At 41.1% G+C, this 24,761-nt stretch overlaps 1 protein-coding gene across 1 annotated transcript in view; it reads left to right on the top strand.

Moving 5' to 3' along the window:
- The first annotated feature begins 7,499 nt into the window (after positions 1-7,499).
- Positions 7,500-24,761, top strand: part of PRUNE2 (prune homolog 2 with BCH domain) — a 233,125-nt gene continuing 215,863 nt past the window's right edge. The window contains exon 1 of the mRNA XM_088464042.1: positions 7,500-7,541. Within this exon, the coding sequence (XP_088320168.1) occupies positions 7,524-7,541 (18 nt within the window). The 5' untranslated portion in view covers positions 7,500-7,523. The remainder of the gene's footprint in view (positions 7,542-24,761) is intronic.

Below are 24,761 nucleotides of genomic sequence, written 5' to 3'. Positions count from 1 at the left end.
CTCTTGAAAACATCATAAAAATGCAAGTTAATGTTACCAATGTCAGCTAAATTCTGATAAGATGGGGAGGATGGGCTGGACAGATGGGGTAAGACGTGTGTCTTAGAGTTTTCCAGCCTGATCATCCTGTAAAGTGCTCCTGCGGTCGCCTGTGGTCTTGTGCACTTTCCTGCCTCTGCTGTCTGCTCCAGTGGTGCCCCATCTGCTCCAAGCTGGCTGAATTCCACTACTGTGGGTCCTGCACTGCATCTTGGCCTTGGTGTCCTGCCAGGGCAGGTCTGCCATTGCTGAGGTCCCATCCTGCTGTACGACTCCTCCCCTGTGTGTGCTGCCCCAGGGTGCATTCTTGGTGCTGCTTCTACTTGGGTTCCTCCCTTGAAGAGCCGTGGCTTGATTCTGGTCCCTCTGGTAGTGTGTGTGAGCCGGGACTCTCTGTCCTTCCCGCACCCGCCACCATCTTGTAGCCAGTTTTGCCTCTCCTGTCTCAGCATTCGTTTGGAGGAGCCTGCACTGCCTCTTCCCGTGCTCCTGGCCATAAAGTGAACTGGTGCTACAGCACTCTTTCTCCCTGGTGCTGTATTAACTTTATTACTGATTGGCATATGCTGCTACAGATCCTGTGAATATGTATATATACATTTTGGCTATCTATCTCCATCTTGGTACTTTTCTCTGCTGTAATTGTTATCTTGGTGTTGTGTTGGCAAATCCTCTCTACTGGCACATCTTCTGCTCTCCTTCTCAGTCTCTCTGCTGAATATAACTGCTCACCCCCCCTTCCTCCATTCTCTGTGGTGATGGATTATCAGTTGAAGCTGTCCTGCTTTAGTCCTCAGTATTAGTGATTCTTCTAACTCTAGACTTGGTTCTCTTACTTTAGTACTTACCTGATCAGTCAGATAAAATAGGCCTTGGTAGCCACTAGACTTGAGAAGTTTTCCTGCTTTCCCTGGCCGGACTCTGAGCTGGTACCTGCAGAAACTCAGTCACCCTCATTGCCTTGACAACCCTCTTCCTCACTTCTGAGACCCCTAGTTTACCATGGAGCAGCTTTTTCAAGCTATTACCGATTTGAACAATGTGTGACAGATCGAGGGACGGAGGTGCATATTGAATGTCCCTTATTCATCAAGACATGCAAAAGATAAGAGAATGGATCGGTGAGATTAAGAACCATATTTCCACGTTGTTATGGGCCAACTGACTTCCTTAGTGTCTCAGATGACAGCCTGCCAGCAGAAACTAACTGATTTGGTGGGTTATCTCCATTGGAATAATATCTGTTTGGTTGGTCTACCTGAAAAGGGTGAGGGCACTGCTCCTCAGTAAATCCTAGAGTCCTGGTTAATTACTACCTTTGTGCGTGAAGTATTTACCGCCTCAGTTTGCTGTTGAACAGGCTTATCAAATACCAACTAGGACCCTTCCTCCACTTGCTCCACTGAGGACATTCATTGTCAAGATTCTACACTACAGGGATCGTGATGCTGTGCTATGCCTTGCCAGGACCAAGGGTTCCCTGGAATTCAATGGTAGCAGGTGGCAGTTTTCCAGGACTTTTCTTCTGATGTCCAGAAATCTTGGTCTCAATTACGTCAAGTCAAGAGGCACCCCTGGAACTTGAAACTTCCTTACTCAATGTTGTTTCCTGACCGTTTGAGTTGTCTCAAATGGCCGTACTCCATTTAGCTCTGATGTGCTTTCTAAGTACTGTGCATTTCTCACTAAGCCTTGGAAAAAGATAAAATGGAGAAAGATAAGTCTCAGCCAAACAGCTCCTAACTTTTAGTTTACAGGCTGTGTTTGAAAAATGACAGTTAGGAGCTAATTGGCTGGGACTTATCTTTCTCCATTTCATCTCTCTCCAAAGCTTAGTGAATAAACCCCTGAGTTTTCTAGGTTCTCCTCCTTATCTAGTTTGTTTTCTGAGATAGGTTTACTGGATGTCTGGTACCAGTTCACACCATACTGTTTATTGTCAATTTGTGGGTCCTAGGGATCCCTGACTTTCACAAATTAAGGTACTGTTTCTGGGTCCCATCACTTATGGGGGGTGAGGGTAGGCAGCAGTTTGGTGCAGTGCTGGGGGCAGGTAGCAGTTGGGGTAGAGGGGTTTAAGAGCACTCAGCAGTTGGGGTAGAACTGGGGGTAAAGGCAGGGAGAAGTTGGGTAAGAGCTGGAGGTAGAGGGGAGTAAGGGCAGGCAGGGCTAGGGGTAAGGAGGAGGTAAGTGCAGACAGCGGTTGTGAAAGTGCTGGGAGGCAAGGAGGGGGCTGGGGCAGGCTGTAGGGAGGTGGCAAAGGTAGATAGCAGCTGCCGCAGTACTGGGGGCAATGAGGGGGTTAGGGACAGGAAGCATTAGGGATAGGGAGGGGGGATGGGTAAATAGCAGTTGGGGCAGTACTGGGGGCAAGGTGGAGGTTTGGTGCAGGAAGTGCTGGGGGTAGGGAGGGGGTAATTGTAGACAGCAGCTTGGGCAGTACTGGGGCAAGGAGGAGGTTCGAGGCAAGCAATACTGGGAGTAGGGAGGGAGGAAGGGTAGATTGCAGCTGGGGCAGTACTGGGGGCAAGGAGGGGGTTAGGGGCAGGCAATACTGAGGGCAGCACTGGGGGTAGGGTAGGGAGGGGTTCAGGATAGCAGTTGGGGCAGTACTGGGGGTAGGGTGGGAGTAAAGGTAGATAGCAGTTAGGGCAGTGGTTACCTCCTTTCTCCTGATGGGAGCTCCCAGCTAGGTCACTGTTGTCCATCTCTAGCTTGAGCTGCAGCCCCAACTTGTCCCTCAGCATCCAAATGTAGTCCTCCAGCTCCCTCCTGTTCCAGGCAGTGCCCACCTCCCTGGCCTCCTGCATGCAGAAATCTGGCTGAAGGAGTCGGGGATGGAGAGCAGGCTGCTGGAGGGGCATGGCCCCACTGACAACGATGCTGCTGCTGCCAAGGAAGATGCCCGATGTAGAGCCTAGAGAGCAGAGAGGCACGTTGGTGGACAGGGAGGGAAGGACTGCGGCAGCAAGTGGTGTTTGGTTGAGGAGACGCTGAGGATGTTATTGGGTTGGCAGCTGTGGTGCACACACATTGCGCCCTGCAGGACCAGGACATTTTTTTAAATCCTCACTGTCTGTAGCACGCTATAGTGCATATTTCGCAATCTCTGGTTGTTACTCCTATTTTTCTTTGTCCCATCAATCCTTCTCCAGGATACACATGGTATTTGTTTCCCCTTCTCTACTCCCTGTGGTTGACTCATGGACTTTTTGTCTCGAGGACTCTTGGATCACTCCACTCTGTTGTTGGCATTGAGTTAAAATTTCCCTAGAGGTTCTTCCTTTTGAAGATGTAATCCTTTCTGGCTGATGCATATAGGGTTAGCGTCCAAGCCGCTTGTGGCATGGGAGGGTTTATTTGCTCCTTATCCAGTGGGTTCCTCTGCCCCTTTAGTTTGTGATACTTTGAAGACTTTTCTCTGGGGTACCTTGATCTCTGGGGTGGCACAGCTTAAGATTTCCATAGGTAATAGGAAGTGGATTTGGAGCACAGATGGAGCCCTTGAGCAGATATACATCATTAATAGGCTTCCAACTTGAATGGTTGATAGATTATAAGGAGTTTTCTGAGTTCTGACTTGACAAATCAAAGTGTTGTCTTCTCCTTTCAGCCCATGGTTTAGGTTCAAGCTGACAGGACCATAGTCGAATCGCAGATGCTGCAGAACACCACTCACAGTGTGCTAGAAGTGCTTGGTGCGAATTTCACCACACAGAAATTAGTTTTTAAACACATACAAAGTCATGGATGAAGCAAAATGGAACTTGGTGGCACTTCATAGCACATGCGCAGAATGCAACAATTGGCCGATTGCGTGCATATAATCAACTGCGTTCCTTGCTGAATCAGGTCTCCTGTTAACAATTTTCTTGGTATTTTGAACCTTTTTATTTGTTCTTTATTATACAACTTATCAATAAAAAATACTCAAGTAAAAGAAAAAAAATTTGATAAGATGACAATCAGCCCAGCCCTTTAAGCGAACAAAAGGTCTGCTAGTCATACAAATATTGTCATATTCTATAGCCAGTCCTCCTTCCTCCTTCATGTTTTCTGTTGCATATCCTAACACCCTCAAACTTGGGTAAGTCTGGTAATTGAGAATTGAAAAACACTATTATTACATCTGTAACATTGTATCCTTAGGAAGCATTCTATTTTGCTGCTTATCTGCTGAGTATGAAAGAATACCTGCACAACAAGAGGAAATTGTGCGCATGCTGGAGAAGACGTTTCCTGAGCTACCACCACGACAGGACATTATAAGTAGTTTACAGGAGACTAAATTTCATACACAAGGTATAGTAGCTATTATCCATTTACTCACACAATATGATTTCACATAAAAAGACAAATCAAAGTACTTCAAAAGCATCTTTCCTGTTCATTTTATGCAACTGTCTGTCTTACAGCTTTATACAGTATAATCCTCCACATGCCTGGTCTGATTTATTCCCTTTTAAGTCCTCTCATAGTCACCTGACATTTTTTTTCAGTCTCTTCATATCTGCAGCCAGTAATAATGATATGCAAATCTAAAGGTCATTTCATCATCATGCTAATTTACAAGTTTAATTTAAGGTATTGTTATTATTATAGAAATAAAGAGTTTTAGGGATTTAATTACCAAACAGTGTTCATAGTCAATATTTTCTGTTGCTTCATATTTCAGTGATAGAAAATGTTCTGTTTCCTCCAGTGGTGACTCCTACCTGTTACATCCAGCGGGTCTGGACTATCAGCCAGCTTGTGATTGACATCAGCTGCAGCCCCTAGAAGCCAGATAGGGCTGTCGTTGTAGCAGGGGTGGCTTCCCATAGCACTCTTTATGCTAATTGCAGTCTAGACTGACAGTCCCAGTGGGAGAAAATACCTTCCCCTGGGACAACCTGTCCGGCTGTGATTAGCAGGCAGACCTTCCAATGGGAAGCCACTGCCACTGCTAGGCAGTTTTACTGCGGTGGTGGCAATCCTGCAGCCCCAAGGTAAAATCCGCCAATGGCTGCTACCAGTGGCGGCTCCATAGGTGTGGCTGCAGTGCAGTTCATAATTCAAATAGGGGAAACAGACCAACTGCCATTTCAAATGCTGCCAAACATAGATGGCTGGGACTCACTGGCAGTTGGTGTGACTCCTCTATTTGAATTTTGGACTGCACTGCAGCCCCACCCCTGGAGCCGCCACTGGCTGCTACTATTTACCATTAAAACTTTACCAGGGCAGCTGACCGTTGCTCAGACCCCCGATGATGTCGGCCTAGCAGTGGTAAGGCTGAACTTGCCACTTCGCCAGGCCATTTTGCAGGTTTCATACGTAATTAGCTGTAGGCTCGGAAATAGTCTTCCAGAGCCACCTTCGATTAAAAAAGAAGTAAAAAATATAATAAATGAAAAAAGAAGTAGTTTTATAGATATATAATAGATACTAGAAGTGTTTTATGATTAAAATTGTATATTTACACATATGTGATCGAGTTGTGTCCATTTAATTCTGCCATTACAGATTACTAATAGGCACCAAGCGCAAAGTCCAATTTTTGTCTGTCCTGAGTGAAATAGACACAATTTTTTTCTTTTATTTCTAATTTTTCTTCTTAGACAGAAATAAATTAGTTACATGAGATATCAGTGGCCCACATTATTGGAAAGATAAGTTATATTATAATAATAATAATTAGTACTTCAATAATTAGAATATGATTTTCTAGAATATGAAAAACCTAATTTATGAAGGATTTCCAAATTTGGACACATTAGTGAATTATAACCTGTAATGAGAAAGGCATAAAACGTTATTCTGTTCTGTGTTTATTAGCTAGACCTAATTTTCTAATTTTGTTTATTTAATATAGTGAAAATATGCAATTAGTAGCTCAACATGTTTGAAGTTTACAGTTTTTTTCAAATACATTTCTGTTAGTGCGTACTGTGATAGGCTTCTTTTTATTATCCTTTGCAGTGTTTCACTGACTAAATGTGTCTATCATGTCAAGAATAACAATGAAATAGTGTTGCTTCATCGATTTAATAGAGTAAATACTAATAAATAACAGAAAAGTAATTAGTGGATTAACATAGTTTTCTATCAGAGAAAGTAATTATCGTGAAGTAAGATAGTTATATGTATATGATTATGCTTACAATAGATAACTAATAAGTAAATATTGGTATGCTCTACAATGAACCTTAATGGTATTGCAGGAAAATGGTGCATGGTTGACACATGATGTGATCATGAATAAATTATATAAGAGCGTGTAGGAATGTTTTGGGAAAAAAGCTAGAACATCAGGAATCTTAAAGAATGTTCCAGCAGTGAAGTGCTGTATGCAGGATATTTAGCAGCTAAAGCTCTATGTACTGTATAAGTTCTTTTATGATAGGCAAGTTCCATACTGTATTCATTGACAGGTGTCACTAGACGTGCTTTAACACACATGCTTTGTAAGCTGTAAAAGAGTGACATTGTAAAACAGCCTGTAAAACATGCAATATGGTTATATGTAGTTATAAATATACCAGTGTTCTGTTTACTGAAGATCAAACAATACTGATACGTCAACCTTTTATGTAAGATCTTTTTTTAACTGGGAAACTGCTAAATATACAAACTGTAAAATTACAGCTTCTACAAGCACAAAATTGACTGATTGTTAACTGCTATCTTGATTTCTGTTGAAGAGTTCAGACCAGGGATATTATTAGGCAAGCAAAAATCTTAAAATACATTCACAATCATATGCTAATCAGGATTGACAGTTTTATAATGACCACACACTTTGTGGCATGTGGTCAGATCGGTATAAAACAGCCCTAAACCCGTTGGCTATCTCAGTCACGTGTAGGTGGCACCTTAAGATATTCAACAGTGTTTTCATCTTTATATAATATATTTTATATTTAATGTACTTACAAGTGGCCATCAACAGCAATTCATGAGTTATCAATGCAAACATTGTGCTACTGTCATTTTGAAGTAGATCTGAAAAAAAAGTCATAGGTGAGGTTACTGTACTATTTTGTTTTTCAAGTGTTTTCTAAAAACTGTTTTGCCATTGGAACCTGCCGTGTGAATAACCATCCTATATCCTATGTAGTTCATGTATATACAACATTATTATCAGTAATGTATGCAGAATAGCTTATTACATTCTTTTAAATAAAGCATTTCTATTTGAATAGATTATTTTTTGCTCTCAGGACATACAGTACCTTCCATTTGAGAGTATTCAAATTGTATCTAATATAAAACATAATCAGGGCTTTATTGGTTAAAACTTAAAAGTATAGAATGAATAAAACTAGTTACACCACGTTAACTGCTGTAATCTTATGATAAGTAAGCTGTACCCTTCAGCCTGTCTGTGTACAGTAATATAGTACTAATGCAGTCTGTCATGAACAGGTACTAGTGTTGAAGATATCATACTCAAAGAATTCAAAGAATTGTCAGATGGGGACTTTAAAGTTGCTATTACAACTATGCACATGTCATTAGAGGTAAGAGAAGACAAGTATTGCTTATGCAGTTTATGTATACCAATGTATATAGTTTTACTGAGGAAATATGTTACATAATAGCCTTTCCCTATTTAGTTATTTTATATATGTGACAGTAAATGCTATACTAATTAACATGTTTTTTTAAAGGCATTCTAACCTATACAATTCACTTAGATTTATTATGTATAATTAAGACAGTTATTAATATTTATATTATATGAGATTTGTCAGCAGTTATTCACAACTCAGGGTTGCATACTGTATGCTAGGTGATGACGAATCACGGACTTATGTTTACCCCCTCATTTCCTGCTCTTTGTTATTATTGGCTACCCCCACCCCACCCCCAGATGATGTCATACCGCAGTGTAGATGCCATACCCATCTCATACCATTAGGCTTCTCCCCAAGCTATTGATTTGGGACAGGATTATTACACATTGATATGGGGAACAGATGCAAGCGAAGGCGATGCCATTAAATAGTGTCTTTTGAAAGGAAATTAACGTGCCTATAAATAAATGGTAATGCTGAAGTTACTAATTGTGCCCAGAATAGCTTGATCCATATGGTAAAACAACAAATGTTTGTGCCACATTGTCTGCTAGTCATTTTGTTGGAGAGCCCAGATCTGTCTATGTGTGGGAAGCTTTCTACAAACTGCATAAATAACTATAACAACAGCTCTATATATCTATGACACAACAATTAAATAATATTACGTCAGTACGTGGATAATTAAACTGGCATCAGCAGATTTATGCACTGAAAATAGAAAAGTGAGTGACCTTACAGCCACGTCCAGCTGTAGGTATATGATCACCTAAAGATACCAGTCCATAGGCTCAATATTGACTTAGGTACACCGACTGATATTATTTAATTATTGTATCATGGATATATTTACCATTTTATGCAGGATCTATTATATGGTTTGTTCAAATTGTGTTCATATGTGAGAATATACTGTGTTATTTATGTGCACATAGGCACACTTGCAGTTTTTTTAATTAGGTTCACCTCCACAGCAGTGTTCAATTACAATATTAGTGTTATTCTTTTGGCTAGCTGCGTGAAACAGCTGCGTGGAGTTGAAAATGTATATAGACACACTTTTTTAGATACCCTCCATTAAGCGCCTGAAGCTATTTTTTAGTTTTTATTTCTCGCCAAGGCTTAGTACATCTATTCCTCGGTCACACACAGATATACAAGTGTTGCATATCAAATTAATCAACACAGTGTCCATTATGTGTCCTAGTCACATCGCATTGCAACTAAGATGCATTTTTGGCACAAAAAGTTCACAAAAAAGACGCCTGGGACTAACAGAGCCACACAGGACCTGGCGCGCCGAGATGGTCTGTTTGGTGCGACTGCAGCAATGATGTATGAGTACACACCTGTACCTCAAATAAACCCTCCCAAGTCTTACATTAGATGAGTCTGCAACCTTAATAGATCTTTAACATAAACTCCATAACATACTTCAGAACTGTGCCACCATTACTAATTACTTGAATGGAAGAGTGCATCATTAAACTGATAAAATAATATCATGTAATTTCAGGTTTTTATATGTTTAATCACATTATGAATGATATCACAGGTGTGTTATATATATTCTGTTGTGATCTCAAAATGAATCACCATTACATTTTTCTCAATAACTCACAAATAATTTACATGAATACTAAGCCTAAAGTTCATATATACATAAAAAACAGATCTTCAAGTGGCTCCACTAGTAGAACAGATTGTTATTATTGCCCCACCCAACATTTCAAATGACTTTGGGACACTAATGGTTATTTTTTTATTTTATTGTTCCATTTATAAAACTAAATTCGCTCATGTAAACCTGCAGACCCCTGAAGCTAAATAGCTACAATACAGTAGGTTTAACAATAGTACTCTGTCTGTAGATTTGATTATAATTAGTTTGCAAACCAAATAGACAAACAGTTAAGGATCCATTAAAGTTATTAATCCATAAATATTTAAAATGCAGTTTAAAAAGAGGAACAGCCAGTCCTTTGTTGTTTCATTGTAATTTCTATGTAAAACTCGGATTCTGTTTGAGTCTTCGTTACTGTGCTTTTTCTACTTATGTATTGTATCGTATAAAAAAGATAAAAATACAAAAATAGCAGTAGGGAAGCATAAAGGAGCAGATGGAGACATACATAAGAGGTATAATAAATCAGTACAGTGGCAAGTATATTAGACAATAATATATCAGTTAGGTTGCAACATATGTGTTCCATAATAAATTAATTATTGACATCTAAAATATGTTTTGAAGGTTTTTTTTTCTTTTTTATGCTTTTTGTTATTGTGGTCTCTCTGGTCCACTAATCAGCTTTTTAGTTTAATAGAAACCACCAATGAAACAATTCCTTAATTTCCATAATGGTCCTCATGTTCTTTATCAAATAAAAAATGGTTATATTATAACCTGTATCTGGAGATGCTCCACAGGGGGTTAGTAATATAGGCGGTATAAGCAAACACTTGCAAATCCGCTCTCAAATCCCTACATTGTCTGTCAAAATAATTAATGATGCAGATATATGAGGAATGCCCATCTTTCTTAGAACCCTACCAAAAGCATCCTGATATTTGTAGGTATAACAATGGTAATTGGCATTTGGAGCGCCCATAGCAAACCCTCCCAACCTGCATGCTGATTGTAGGCCCCAAGTGGGTTATTTTCAACCTTCTGTAGATCTTGGAAAAGCTTTGGGTGTCTTACTATGCTAATATTATTTCATCTCTCCAATAAGAAAAATGTTGATTTTTTTTTCATATATAATTATGCTGGAATTAAGTAAAAAACAATAGGAATATAATAATCAGCTTTGGAAATTTAGATGCAATACCCACATTGGGGCATTGGTTATGCAAATTTATTTAGTTGCAATAATATGCATACTTTCAGACCGAAGAGCCACTAAAGACTGTTTACTTAAATAGCGCCAGCTTATCATGTTGCACTTTCATTTGGACATAAGGTGTTCTTAGACCAAGAATGGGTCTTTAATTAGGAGTGCTTGAGAATTGTACCAACACTAGTATTACTGTATACAATATTCATACATCAAATAACGTTGTTTCCAATGTACTGCTATTATATTAACCTTTACTACCATGTACAACATAGAAGACCAATGGCGCAATGATTGTGCAGAGCGAAGTACCTTGGTTTTGTACCATTGTGCCTACATGTCCATCTAGCTTATATAAAGGTGCACTCCTATGGGTATATTTACTAAAGGTCAATCTTAATCAATTTAGATCTACTTAAAATCGATTTTGATCTACTTAAAACCCTTAGTGAACACTAGCAACCTTCCCCGGCTCTTCATGGCAGAAATAGTCTTTTTTAACCGAGGTCTTATAAGATTGTCTTATAGATGACATTAGTAATTTTTCCTCCTGATGTCAACACAAAAATATTTAGTTTTGACGGGATTTGCAAAAGATCTACGTAAAGTTGTCCGTAAGCAAAACCGTCTCCACTCAAGTCACTTAGGTCACCCCCAGACACGTTAAGTGTCTGTCCCTGTGTTTTATTTATTGTCATCCCAAAGCAGACTCTTACCGGGAATTGGACTCGTTTGAAATTAAAGAATCATTTTTCAGAATGAAATAGGAACGGTAAAAAAAATGGAAACATTTTAATTTGTATCGGTAAACAGGACTTACATCAATATTTCAGGAGAAACCAGATAATACATATCAAATCTCTACATGGTATAAAATAAAGTCCACCATGATATATCTTTTAGCGGTTTAAGCAGCATAAGCAGACGTCCGCATTTTTCATTGACTTGCTTCGATAAAATCGGCTCCCTTTTGTCTTACATTAATGTTTCATACACCTAAACCTTCCTCCACAAATGCTCTATAGAATAATGAAAACTACATCAAAATCCGTCCAGTGGTTTTCGAGATTAGCCCTAACACACAGACAGACGCCTACCAGGGACTTTATTTTATACTAGGTACATATACCCCTTACTCCCTGTTGTCAGGCAATGCCTCAGCAAACTAAAAGCGCATTTACAGTTATGCAGATTTGATAGATCTGAAAAGTGTAAATATCACAGACAGTCCAACCTCATTGTCTTTAAATGTAAAAATCCCCGCAATTTGCCTGATTTTGGTCGCATGACACATCGCATTTGGGATGCGATGCATCTTGAAACCCTTAGCAACGCCGGTATGCATGAAGGACACCACAAAGGCCCGCTCTCTCGGTAAGACCGGCCCTTTGAGATAGAAGGACTTATGGGTCTATGATCCCGAAGCCCCTCTGGCGTCCTTCTGCGCAGGCACAGAAGGATGCGTGTGCCGCAGGGGTGCTAGGAGGGATTGGATCTCTCTCACAGCACTCTCCTTATAGAAGCCCATAGGCTTCTATAGGGTAATGCCATCAGGAGATGGCGTTACTCACCACAACCATGCCCCGGAGTGCATCGCATTCCGGGACTTGGTGCATATGAGAAATGCAGTCAAACCCGCATTTTCGAGGTTTGACCGCATTTCTCGCTTTGCTGCATCCCACCCTTGGGAATAAAATTACTATTTACTTAATTAAAGAGTTTCTTATGTCAATTTTGAGTCATTTGAATCTGCTGAACAAAATTGCACTTTACTATTTAACCACTTAGGGGTCTAGTTACTAAGCAGTGTGTGAAAAGTGATAAGAAAGTGATAAGGTGCCAGCCAATCAGCTCCCAACTGTCATTTTTCCAACACAGCCTGTGAGATGACACTTGGGAGCTAATTGGCTGGCACCTTATCACTTTCTTATCACTTTTCACTCTGTCTCCTAACACTGCTTAGTAATTAGACCACTTAGTAACAGTTTTAAATTCTCCTAGTTAACTGAAAGTCTGCTTTTAAAATTGCTAGATTCACACACCATAGCCTGTTCCATAACTACAATGGCAGTGATTGCACTACAAGAGGACTAGCTGACATACTATGGGGGTGATGTATCAAACCTTAAAGAGTGATTAACTGGAGAAGTAGCAACCAGTTAGCTTCTGTCACTGTTCTGACTGTTCTAGATAAATGACAGACGATAATTGGCTGCTATTGGCAACTTCTCCACTTATTTCTCTGAAAGGTTTATTACAGCCCCTCTTAGCAAAAACTTTCATGGTTCATTTAGCAACGTTTTATTTTGGGGTGTTTAGTTGGCTTTTAATTATTTAGAGAACTAAGCTGCCATCTGAAGTGTCCGGAAGCTAATTTCATTGTTTTGGGCGACCAGCCCTGAGGCTGCACTTATCACAGATTTTTGCTTTCACCCTCCTAAGGTGCGAGCAGAAATCCACGTAAGGTAGGGATTTGGGGCTGTTCTCTAGTGCCGGACACGCCTTTACTGAAGCACACTTGGCTCATCCCGTGAATGAGGGTGTGAGAATGTGGCCGTGGCGACCAGAGCCTGGCTGGTCGCACAAACAATTGAATTAGCTTCCGGACACTTTAGAAAATTTGCTCCCAAACGCCAGAAAATGGACCAAAAATGTTGTTTGAACAAACAGTTTAGATCAAACATTTAACAAACTTGTCTGAACGACCATTTTCATCTGTTTTCTGGCATTTAGGAGCAAATTGCTGATCATCAGTTACTCCCATACGTTACCAGATTTTCAATCCAACCAATCAACAAGTTGGCTGGTTGGATGTAAGTTGGTCTAGTGTTTGGCCAGCTTAAGTGTCTCTGTACACAACCAGTCCAGCAACATACCTGCGACACTCCCATAACACATCCATAAGATGGACCATCTTCGTGTGCATGAATAGTCACCGCCCAGGAATGCCCAGCACATTTCCAATACACTTTGGATATCAATCGGTACTGTTACCCTGTGCGTACACACCACATAATGCATGCGCAGTGCAACTTTTAGCGAATTTAGACACATGTGCAGTAGTAAATAATCGTTCAACTGCATTAACAAACATGTCAGATTCAGAATGAGGACCACTAACTTTATTAGAGCTGGTGCCTAAAAACTGACAACCTCACAGAACTGTCTATGGGGCAGATTCAATTAGCCGCAGGGTTGTACCCGCATCTAATTGCCGTCCAAAATCTCTGCGGCGTGGGGAAAAGCTATTCAATTAAATAGCCTTTTCACCGCGCCGTAAAATCGGGGATTAACGCGCGTAAACACATTGATTCCGCATAAACTGCAGAATCAATGTGTTTTATCCCCCCCTTGTGCGAGGCCAAATAACGTGGATTTTACCTCGCACTACCAGATGCTGTGAGGTAAAGTCCGAATCGCACGAGGTGTCTCGGGGACAACCCCACGGCTAATTGAATCTGCCCCTATCTGTCTGTCTGTCTGTCTGTCTACCTCACTAATATTATGGCAGAAGCATTGGATGATTTATATAATACATCTAAATAAAACAAACTTCTAACACTTTGCAAATGCTTAAAGTTTACCAAATAATGTCTTTCTCTTCACAAATGTAGTATCATTGAATGTGTAAGTAATTCTTTGTGACTGAAAATAAGATTCCATGTCTCTCACATCGTGTTTCAGAGGGAGCTCCTGTTGTGCGAAGTTAGGGTATATAAAATAAATGATGTATGGAGCTGTTGGAATGCGCCTTTACTTGGCTACCTTATATCCAAGGAACATTAAACATAGGGCTCTCGTTTAGCAAAAAAATAACCATTCATTTCTATAGCTTCAGACCCTGGACTTTTGAGCATATTCTGCAAAGATACTGAGAGGCCATTAGGGATTTAACATAAAATATATCGCCAAGGGGGCTTCTTGTAGTCCTAGTCTTTCTGCCACATGGTGTGTTACTAATGTGCATAAATGGGCTTAAATGAATGTGTTGTCTGTGTTGCATTTGAAATATGTATATATTTATATATTATTTTCTAATTGTGTTTAAAAACAAAGCATTAAATATGTAACTTCATCGTGTTGAAAATTTAGAGTACACATATAAATCAACTTCAATTAACTTTAACTAAAACGGCAGTGATTCAAGTCCACCCGCTGATTGGGAGACACTCTTGTTAGTTGCCACAAGCAGAAACCTTGTACCTACAAATATCACATATTTCCTTATCTTGTTATAATTATATAATAGTTATTATTGTTTTATCTACTTCAATATGAATAATTACACCAAACTACTTTTATCTTTATGCATAATTTATAACTTTACTTAGCTACTTACAGTAGTAGGCTATGTTGCCCTTTTTACCTGAACATTTTGTTTTTTTCCTTTTAGTTTAACTCAGTGGTTCCCAAACTTTTTTGAATCACAGCACCTTAGAGTATCTGCATTTTTTCACGGCACCTCTAGGTCAAAAGTTTCTTATTGAGATATTTAGAAAACAATTATAATTTTAGCTAAATTATGCTTACATGTCATCCTTAGGTTCAGTTATATAGTGGCGGACAGGGTTGCGCTCCTGTTTATCCACATATTTATGATTGTCAGCTGTCAGCACTGGTTTTGTCTATCACATTGACCATAAATAATTTCATTTGGTCCTGGACCACCAACCTGTGGCACCCCTGGAAGTTCCCCACAGCACCCCAGGGTGTCAAGACACCCAGTTTGGGAACTAGTGGTTCAACTTTGTTTCTAGTACAAGATCATTAAAATTTTAATCGAATATGGCTCTTATATAAGGCTACTAAACCACTAGCTTTTCTCAGAACTATAATGTCCATAACATTTAATAAGAAACTTATTAAACCAGTGGTGTCCAAGTATTTTAATGGTACATTTACGATCTATTAATATGTGTGATCATGTGCAAGAGTGATTTTCTGATCTAAAAATGACAATTTAATTGTGGAACCACTGCAGGAGATGCGGACAGTACAGGTCCCAGCATTGAGGTGGACCTGGCAATGCCCTCCCAAGACCCCTACTGTAGCTCTTCTCCTCTGGCCAAGCCTGGAGCTGGAGCATACTCAGTGAAGGACCACTGTGCATGGTCAGAAGGAGCTGTTAACCAGAATCTCCAAATTCTTCATTGGAGCTTGGTGTTTCTGTTTTTCTCCCTGGGTTACTTCTTAAATAATGACTTACCTACCCACAATGATATTTGCTATAACAGCAATGGCACCATATAAAGAACCTGTTCAACTTGACAGGGATTGTGCTGAACATAAAAAAAATTGATTGAAGCTCCATCTGCATTTACATCACTATAGATTAGCTAGTGTTTATTTTTCTATTGGTTTTCAGAAATATATAGATACATAGATACTTACTGTACAGGTAACAATTAAATGTGCTGTCATAGGGGTAAATTTACTAAAGTGAGAGTTTTTAGAAGTGAGTTTTAGAAGAGATGTTGCCCATAGCAACCAATCAGATTCTACTTAACATTTTACTAGCACCTTAGATAGATTCTGATTGGTTGCTATGGGTAACATCTCTTCTAAAACTCACACTTTAGTAAATATACCCCAGAGAATCACTACCAATGTTAAAAGCTGACATCTGCTGTGAGACCCCTTGGCCTTCTTTACACTTAAAGTTTTGTGTGCACATTATGAAGTGGAATATTCAGTGTTTGTAAAGTAAGTCCTAGGGCTTTGGGTACAGGCTATTCCGAAACAAAAGAAAAAAGATGATAGAAAAATTGACACACTGTATAGGTTATAGGTTAAAGATACTGTGGTTTCTCAATTAGGGATGTAAATGAAACATTCATTACGGGTACATGCTGAGAAGTTGATGAACTGTGCAATAAATCTGAGCTTATAGTCACTACAGAGACAAGCCATTTCAGGCAATACAGTTCTCAGCTTAACTAAACAGTTTTTTGGATAATCTCAATACTTTTTATTACCAGAGAGATATATTTACAAAGCAAAGGGGGAAATGTAGAAAGTTCCGTTTTGTTTGCAATTTTCTAGTCGGCAGAAATTGCGGCAAGCTCACCGTGTGTAATAGTTGGTGCTTTCAAGGCTGACAGAGCAAATCGCATTCGACTTTCCACTATTTTCGTGTTTACAAGCCGTGAAAAAATCTCCAATCTTCTGTCAAAAGATAGCAACTTCTCATTTGTAACTGGTTTAAGAGTATAACTTGTGATTTTTCGTCATCAGCCCTATATAAGCAGGGGTTGCTGCATAAATTAGCTGAGGGTTTAGTAGGATAGAGGATAGGCGTCAGGAGTGTGTTTAGTTTGGAGGAGAGCTGAGAGATGGTGAAAGATAAGTGATTTTTTTAAAGTGTTGTCTGTGTTATTTTCTGTTTTGTCTTATATTTATGCAGTCTGTGTAGTTTTTAAAGTAACTTTTGCAGGTGTGTCCATTACTGCTGAGACTCCGGAGACTGACTCAGGATTTATTTGGCCATTGTGGACTTTAAACTATACTGCGGCATATTTCTACATCAAGCTATATCTCCCTCCCCTCAAACCGGCCAATGACGTGTTGCTCCCATTGACGCTGCTCCAATATTACATCAAGTGGCTGCCTTTGACTGCTCACGGGGAGCGTAATTCACCGAGGTTTGCACCCTCCCTCTGCCAGCTCTCCGGGTCCGGAGCTGAGGACTGTGATCCATACTGCGGTGAGGTGACTTTATGGTTAGGAGGTTGAGCATGTATACCAGCTAATGAGCTTGCTGATGTGTGGTTTGTTTCTTGTCGATCAGGACACTTACCTTGTTTAAACGGACTCTTTCCTATATTGCAACTTCAAAAGGCAGACTGGACACTTAACTTTTATATTCAGCCATTTTTATTGGGTTATGTACAATATATGTTTTATAATCATGTTACATTAAATGAATTCATAACAATTTTAGCGCTCCCTTCTGTGTTTGCTAATTAATGAGTGTTTCAAGGACTCACATTGGAAGCTGCCATATTGATCGCAATTCATTTTTATTATTTTTTACATATATTTTCTTACTACCAAATATTGTATTGCACCTGATATAGATATCTTTGTTATATCTGTCTGTTTATTATAGTTTTTAAAGTCTTGTCTTTTTATTTTCAAGTCCACAGTGTGTTATTTGTGTGTGAGAGTTGTGTTTGTGTTTGTTTTGTCTTTAGGTTTTAAGTGGATTGTCTGTTTTAAGTGTTTTGTGTGAATATGTGTGGAAGGAGGGAAAGTAGGGTCAGTGTGGAGGAGCAAGAAGATGCATCTATGGAGGAGGGTGAGGCAGGGAGTCAGCCAGCCCCAGGTAAGACCAAAAGTGGGCATAATATCAGCTTTAATCATTCAGAAAATTGTGCCCTGTTGTCTGCCATGGTACTTGTGTATGGCAGATTAGTGGGCTCATTGGCTCACAAGACTTCTTTGCCCAGAAAGAAACTGTTATGGGAAGGTGTGCGTGATGCAGTCAATGCAGTTGGAAATATGTCCAGGTCAGTGAAGAATTGCTAAAAAAGATACTCTGACATAAAAAGGAGTCTGAATGATAAAATGGGGGAGCAAAGGAGGCATGCAGCACGGATAGGAGGTGGGCCACCATTACTTCTGGATTATACTTCCTATGAGGAATAGCTGAAACAGGTAATTTCCCCTGAGATTGTGGAAGGGCAGAATGTCAATGACACAGGCAGACCGCTAACACCATCTCTGATAGGTACAGCTATGAAAATTGTATTCAAACTTTTAGAAATATGTTTTAAAATAGTGACTAAGATACCTGACCTATTAAGCTTTTATATAACCCTTACTGCACAAGCAAAGTCTAGATTTGCATTTCTCTGTAAGTGCTTCAGGAGTCTGTTCTGTTCATCAACTCTACCCTTTCCAGCCCATTGGTTTCAACTTTGTTCCTCATGAGTCTTCTTTCTTTTTTGTCCTCTTGGAGCTAGGAGGCTTGATCAGACACTGGGTGGGATGTATCAAGCATCGCATTTTGAATGCATAGCAGCATTTATAATTGCTCTGAGGGCCTGATTCAGACCCGGTCGCTAAGTTGCGCTCGCTCTCTTTGAGCGATGGTCGCCCATCTGCGCATGCATATGCATCGCAATGCGCGTGCGCGAACCAGTCACTGCGTTGGGGAAGCGATCGCTCGTAGCCCACAGACGGGCCTCTACTTTGAGTGACAGAATGTGCCGTTTGTGGGTGGTAACGGGAAGGTGCTTGGGAACGGGGGAGTGGTGCTGCGAACGCAGGCATGTCTGACCGTCAAAACGGAGTTTAATGGGAGTGCATAATTAGCAGAGTAGCGTCATTGTACACGTGACTTGGGTGTATTTTAGGCTGAATTGACCGCACTGTTGCGGTGGGGTAAGGTCTACCGCAAGAGCTGCATGCAGCAGTAAAGCCATTCGATGTACTCAATTACTCACTCACTTCCTGGAGATGATGTGTGCTACGAGTGAGAGATAGGCGGCTTTATACTACGTTCGCTCTGCCGTCGCACTGTAAGACAGAGGGCGTCCTTCAGCCAGACAGTCCAATCGCATATTTGCATACCCAGCCTCTTTTTTGCTGCGAGAGAGCGCAGCATAGCGACCGGGTCTGAATCAGGCCCTAAGTATGTAGATCTGTGATTGAAACCACAGAAGAACAGCTCTTCCAATAAGATCTGTCCTCTGCATTATGAGGACTTTCGGGTTTCTGACCCTGAGTCCTACTGTGCATGTGCAACTGTCAACCAGAACATGCACGAGCTGCGGGGGAATCTGGAGGGATCCTATTTATAAAATGAAATATTTTGGGGCTGATTCTTAGTGGGCCACACTGAGATATTCTAGCAAATGTGTCTAGGTAACTAAACAGTCGTACAGCACATGCTTCCCACAGTGTCTCACAGAGTTGCAGCAGTGATTGAGATGCACACAAATGTATTGAAAATATAGTGGTGTGTCTGGGTGGTGACAAGGAGGGGGCTATTGAGACACACATGGAGATGGACCTTCTGTTGGGCGTGTTATGGGGGTGTCGCGAGCATGTTGCATAGCTGGTTGCTAACTCAGATAATTAGTCTATTACATTTAAGACCATAACCTGACGGAGATTCTGCACCTAGCATGGGGCAGGTGCAAGTTTCAATGGTGCGTCCGATGGTAGTGTCTAAAGATGCACCAAGTGGGATTGTTACATCTGAAGACTCACAAAGTAGGCGTCCCAAGTCTTGCACATTATTAGCATTAGCATAAAGCCGCAGACGAGCCTATGGTAAAAGATGCTAAAGCTTTATGCAGATTTGTACCCACAGAAAACAGCCTAACTTCTAAAATGTATTTTCAAACTAGTGGTCAACTGTCACCTGAGGACCCCTGCTGATGGCCTAAACATCGCTGGGCTTCACTCACTGTAAGTCATTGTTCACTGGTAGTTCATGAAGCTTCTATCATCACTGAAGCTTCAGAAGGCAGAAGGACTCCCTGTAGGATATTAGTTGGTCTAAGGCAAAGGTCTTCATGGCCCTCCAGCTGCTGTGGAACTACAGATCCCAGGATCCCCTCCACAGTTTTAGCATGCTGTTCTATCAAAACGGTGGCAGGGCATGCTGGGATGTGTAGTTCCACAGCAGCTGGAGGGCCAAGGGTTGAAGACCCCTGAAGGATGCATTAGTGGGCTGTACCAAAATTCTTTAGAAAACTAACAGGGTAAATTGCAACTGCATCCATAAAGTACAGTGTATCCAAATGTTAGCTGTGTTAGTATTCTAGATAAAGCTAGAACTAGATTTGCAAGTTGGACCTTTACTTACACTAGACCTTGGGATGATGTTGAGTCTAGAGTTAAATTTGTAGGTTTACAGATAGGGCCTGTTTCTTATTTACAAATAAAGCAAAAAAGAGCAAATAGCTGTGCAATTGGACAAAACATGCAAGGGGTGCAAGTACATACATTGTTTTTGCATGCTGGTTGAATACTGTCTGCTGTTGCCTGTAGCCCCCAAATACTAGATGCTTTATTTTTACACTGCAATTTAGATTTGAGTTTGGACTCAAATCTAAATCTCTGCACATTGTAAATCTGCCTCCCCCCTGCAGTGCAGCATGGTTTTGCCAAGGTGCACAGTAACTTGTTCTTTTTTGCTTTACTCCCAACTCAGAATCAGGCCCTTAGTGTCAGACGTGAATTTATATTAGAGATGTACAGTTAGAATTAAGGCTACGTTTATGGTTGAAAGAAGTAACTCACATTCAAATGAGGGTTTTCTTCTCTTATTGGAGGCTGATGGAAGTTCTTTTAAGGCATCTTCTCTCTAGCCTCTAGGTTTTATTTTATTGGAGGAATAGAGGACATAGGAGGTCTATTAACTGAGTCTTGGATGGAGATAAAGTGAACGGAGATAAAGTGAACAGAGATAAAGGACCTCATTCAGAGTCGGTCGAAGCGGCCGCACGGTCGTACGCCACCGATGTTCGCTATACTGCGCATGCGTAAAGTTCGCAATGCGCATGCGCAAATTAGCCGCTACGATCAGAAATTTCTCTCTCCTTGAACACTTCCAGGTCGGTAGTTTGAGTGACAGAATGAGGCGTTTGTGGGTGGTAACAGGGGAAGGTGCTTGAAAACGGGGGAGTGGAGATCCGAACGCAGGCGTGCCTAATTATGCGAACGGCGTTTTGTGGGAGTGCATACGGTTTATGGGAGTGCATAATTAACAAAGTAGCATCAAGGCACATGTGACATGGGAGGTTTTTACACTGACATGATCGTAGAGCTTAAGAGAGGGTATGGTCAACCTCAAGCTCTACGACCAGTTTCGATGGTTGCCGATGGTCTCGATTAATCCTTATATGCCCGGAGATGACGTGCAATGCGTACGAGAAAGGGGCATATTTTTTTGTCTTCCGACCGCTTCCTCCCCTTGGTCGGCCAGCTACCGATCCGAACTTAGGGACGCAACTTGCGAGGGAATCATTTGCATATACGGCCCCTTTTCGCGTGCGGCCGCTTCGACCGACTCTGAATGAGGTCCAAAGTACCAGCCAATCAGCTCCTAACTGCCATGTCACGGATTGTGTTTGAAAAATGGTAGTTAGGAGCTGGTTGGTTGGCACTTTATCTCCGTCCACATTATCTCCATCCAAGGCTTAGTAAATAGACCACATAGTCGTTTTCTGGTTCAGTTTGCGTGATTTATCCTTTAAACATTTAGATTTGTTTCTCCTAGTATACAGCTTATTTGCCATATGACACCTGAAAATAAGATTACATCAGTGCTGCTTTTATTTACATTTTATAAAAATATAAATATTTTTTTTAAAAAAACATGTTTTTTATGAAAGCTTCACATGTATACATTACAATAGTGCAATAACAATGGACAATGCCACCAACAAAAAAATAAAACAATCAGGGGTCTATTTACTAAGCAGTGTTAGGAGACAGAGGGCCCGATTCAGACCCGGAGGCTATTTGCGGCCGCTCGCTCTAAAAAAAAAGGGGCCGGATATTTAAATTGAGCGCTCACTCTTTGCGGTGTGAGGACGCCTCTATGTCTGTGCGAGCGTCCACTAAATGCGCTCGCTATTTTTTCAAGATGCCCCTTTGCTGTTCGCAAATCACGTCATCTCCTGTTTTTATTAGATTAAACGGGAACATCGAACAGTATCTAAACTGCTCGCAGCGCTTGAGGTAGGAATAACTTCCCGCAATCACTGCGAGCAGTTCAGGCTAAAAGACTACCAAGTGACGTGATCGATGACGCTCCTTTGCTAATTATGCACTCCCATTAAACGCCCTTTTGACTGTTCGCACAACCACTCCCCCGTTTTCAAGCACCTTCCCCCGTTACCACCCACAAATGCACATTCCGTCACTGAAAATAGCAGCCCCTCTGTGTTTTACGAGCGCATGATTTCCGACCGCAATGACTGGTTTGCGCATGCTCATTGTGAACCATACGCATGCGCAGTTGTGCAACCATCGCTCAGAGCGAGCGTGCGGACGCTTACGAGCGGGTCTGAATCAGGCCCAGAGTGAAAAGTGATAAGTCTGTGATAAGGTGCCAGCCAGTCAGCTCCCAGCTGTCATTTTTCAAACACAGCCTGTGAGATGGCAGTTGGGAGCTGATTGGCTGGCACCTTATCACTTTCTTATCACTTTTCACTCTGTCTCCTAACACTGTTTAGTAAGTAGACCCCTAAAAGTGGTATCTTAACATATACAATACAATAATCTGATGACAATAGACAATGGGCCTGATTCAGCAAGGAACGCAATGTTGCGCTTGCACGCACTTGGCCGATATTTACAATCTGCGCTTGCGAATAAGATGCAGTGCACATGCGTGAACTAGCTATTGCGATGGGAACTGCGTTTGCAGAGGCTACGCAGACCCAGAGCACAGTGATTGACAGGAAGTGCCATTTGTGGGTGGTGAGGGGGGGTGGTCGGGCAAACGCAGGCGTGCCTGTGCGTTTGGACGGCGTTTCAGGGGCATGCATAATTAAGCCCTTGCGGCGGCGGACGCAGCCTGAGGTCTAGTTGCACACAAGAAGTCTCGCTATGTCTGCGGGAGAGTCAGGTCAACCACAATTGTGCGTATGGCTCCGATGTTTCTCGATGTTACCGATGTTTATACTGTGTAGCCAGGAATAGAGGACGCAAGTAAAGGGAAGTGGGTGGTATTATGTAGTGCTTGACGTCTTCTTATTCTGCTCTGATTGCCATGCGTATGCATTCATTAGCATATTCTCGCAGAGGCGATTGCCTGCGTCTGCATCTGTGTGTTCCTTGCTGAATCAGGCCCAATGTCCCTAGTCTACTATATAAAAGCGAAAATTTGTCCTTCTGTCTTTCTATACAAATCCACAGTTTACAAGCCAAGATCGTGAAATTTTACATACAAGCGTATTAAAACACGACCGAGGCAACAACATTTTTTTTAATCAAAATTAATTACTGTTTTATTTTTAATTAATTAAAAAACAATTTTTGCTGGACGCTTATTGTGGGGCCTTGCACTCAGTACTGCTGTCTGCTGCCTCCAGTGGTGATATTTAAGAACTTTCTCATCTTTACTATTTATAGTATTTGTGTCCTTGTATCTTTCTATACAAATCCACAGTTTACAAGCCAAGATCGTGAAATTTTACATACGAGCGTATTAAAACACACCCGAGGCAACTAAAACAATCTGAGATTGAAATTAATTACTGTTCATTTTTAATTAATTAAAATCACAATTTTGGCTATACGCTCATTGTGGGGCCTCACGGCATATGGGTAGGGCCTCGGAGCGAGTGTTTTGTGTTGTCATGTTTTGTCACAATCTAGATGTTTATTATCGAGGAGAGCTTTAGCAGGCTTTCCCAGCATTCTCAGCTGTCTGTCTATACCAAATTACGCAACAACATTGACTTCTTTTTTCGATCTGTGTCAAAATGATGACTTTGCAAGGACCCTGCTGTACTGTGAGCTGCCAAAATATTACATATGGAATGCTTCTGGAAAGGTTTTTATGCGCAGAAAACAGTCGCTGTAGATAGGCAACAGAAGCTCTTGGCTGTGTTTACACTGTTTACACTGTACATCCGACACATTTTGAATGCTTCTATCTCCGAAGTTTGCTTTACACCGTTACAAGTCCTACTTCCTTCGAAGACCTTAGGACTGTTGATGGGGAAGTTTGTCACACTTTTCGTGAGGCCTGCCTAAGGACAGGTTTGTTGGAGGATGATGTGTAAACAAACATTCTTAAAATCCCGGGCAACGCCGGGTACTCCAGCTAGTACATAATAAAGACACAAAAAGAGCCATCTTTAAATATAACAGAATCCTTGCAGGAGACATGTAGTGACATTGATAAAATACAATGGCTAGTGAAGCAAAATATCTCCCATCAAAGTTTACACCATATGGCAAGTTCAAATAACGAGTATAAAAGAAAAAGATTCCCCCTCTCGTCATTTCCCACACACCCCTCATGGAACCCTCTCCCCTGCCGGCATAAAAAGGCCCATCTGTACCCTAAAGCAGAATGGGGGGTTCACCAGCCACCTCTCGAGTAAGGTACCAGGAGGTATAGCATAGACTTCTAAATATTTGACCTTTGACTTCGGGAGATAGGGTGTCTATAAAGCTCTCCCACATATCAAAAAACTTTTCTGTTTTAGATTATTTGTCCAAGCAGGATACGGTTAAGATCCCGACAACCGGGATGTCGTCTGCCGGAACCCCAACACTGGAATCCTGATCGCAGAGAGAAGATCCGTGATGGAATCCTGACATAACTGGGGATGGTGACGTCGGAATCCCGGCAGAC

This window comes from Taudactylus pleione, unplaced genomic scaffold (genome assembly GCF_031769625.1).
Source record: "Taudactylus pleione unplaced genomic scaffold, aTauple2 ptg001573l, whole genome shotgun sequence".
NCBI classification, from domain to species: domain Eukaryota; kingdom Metazoa; phylum Chordata; class Amphibia; order Anura; family Myobatrachidae; genus Taudactylus; species Taudactylus pleione.
This window is presented reverse-complemented; position numbering and strand designations above follow the sequence as displayed.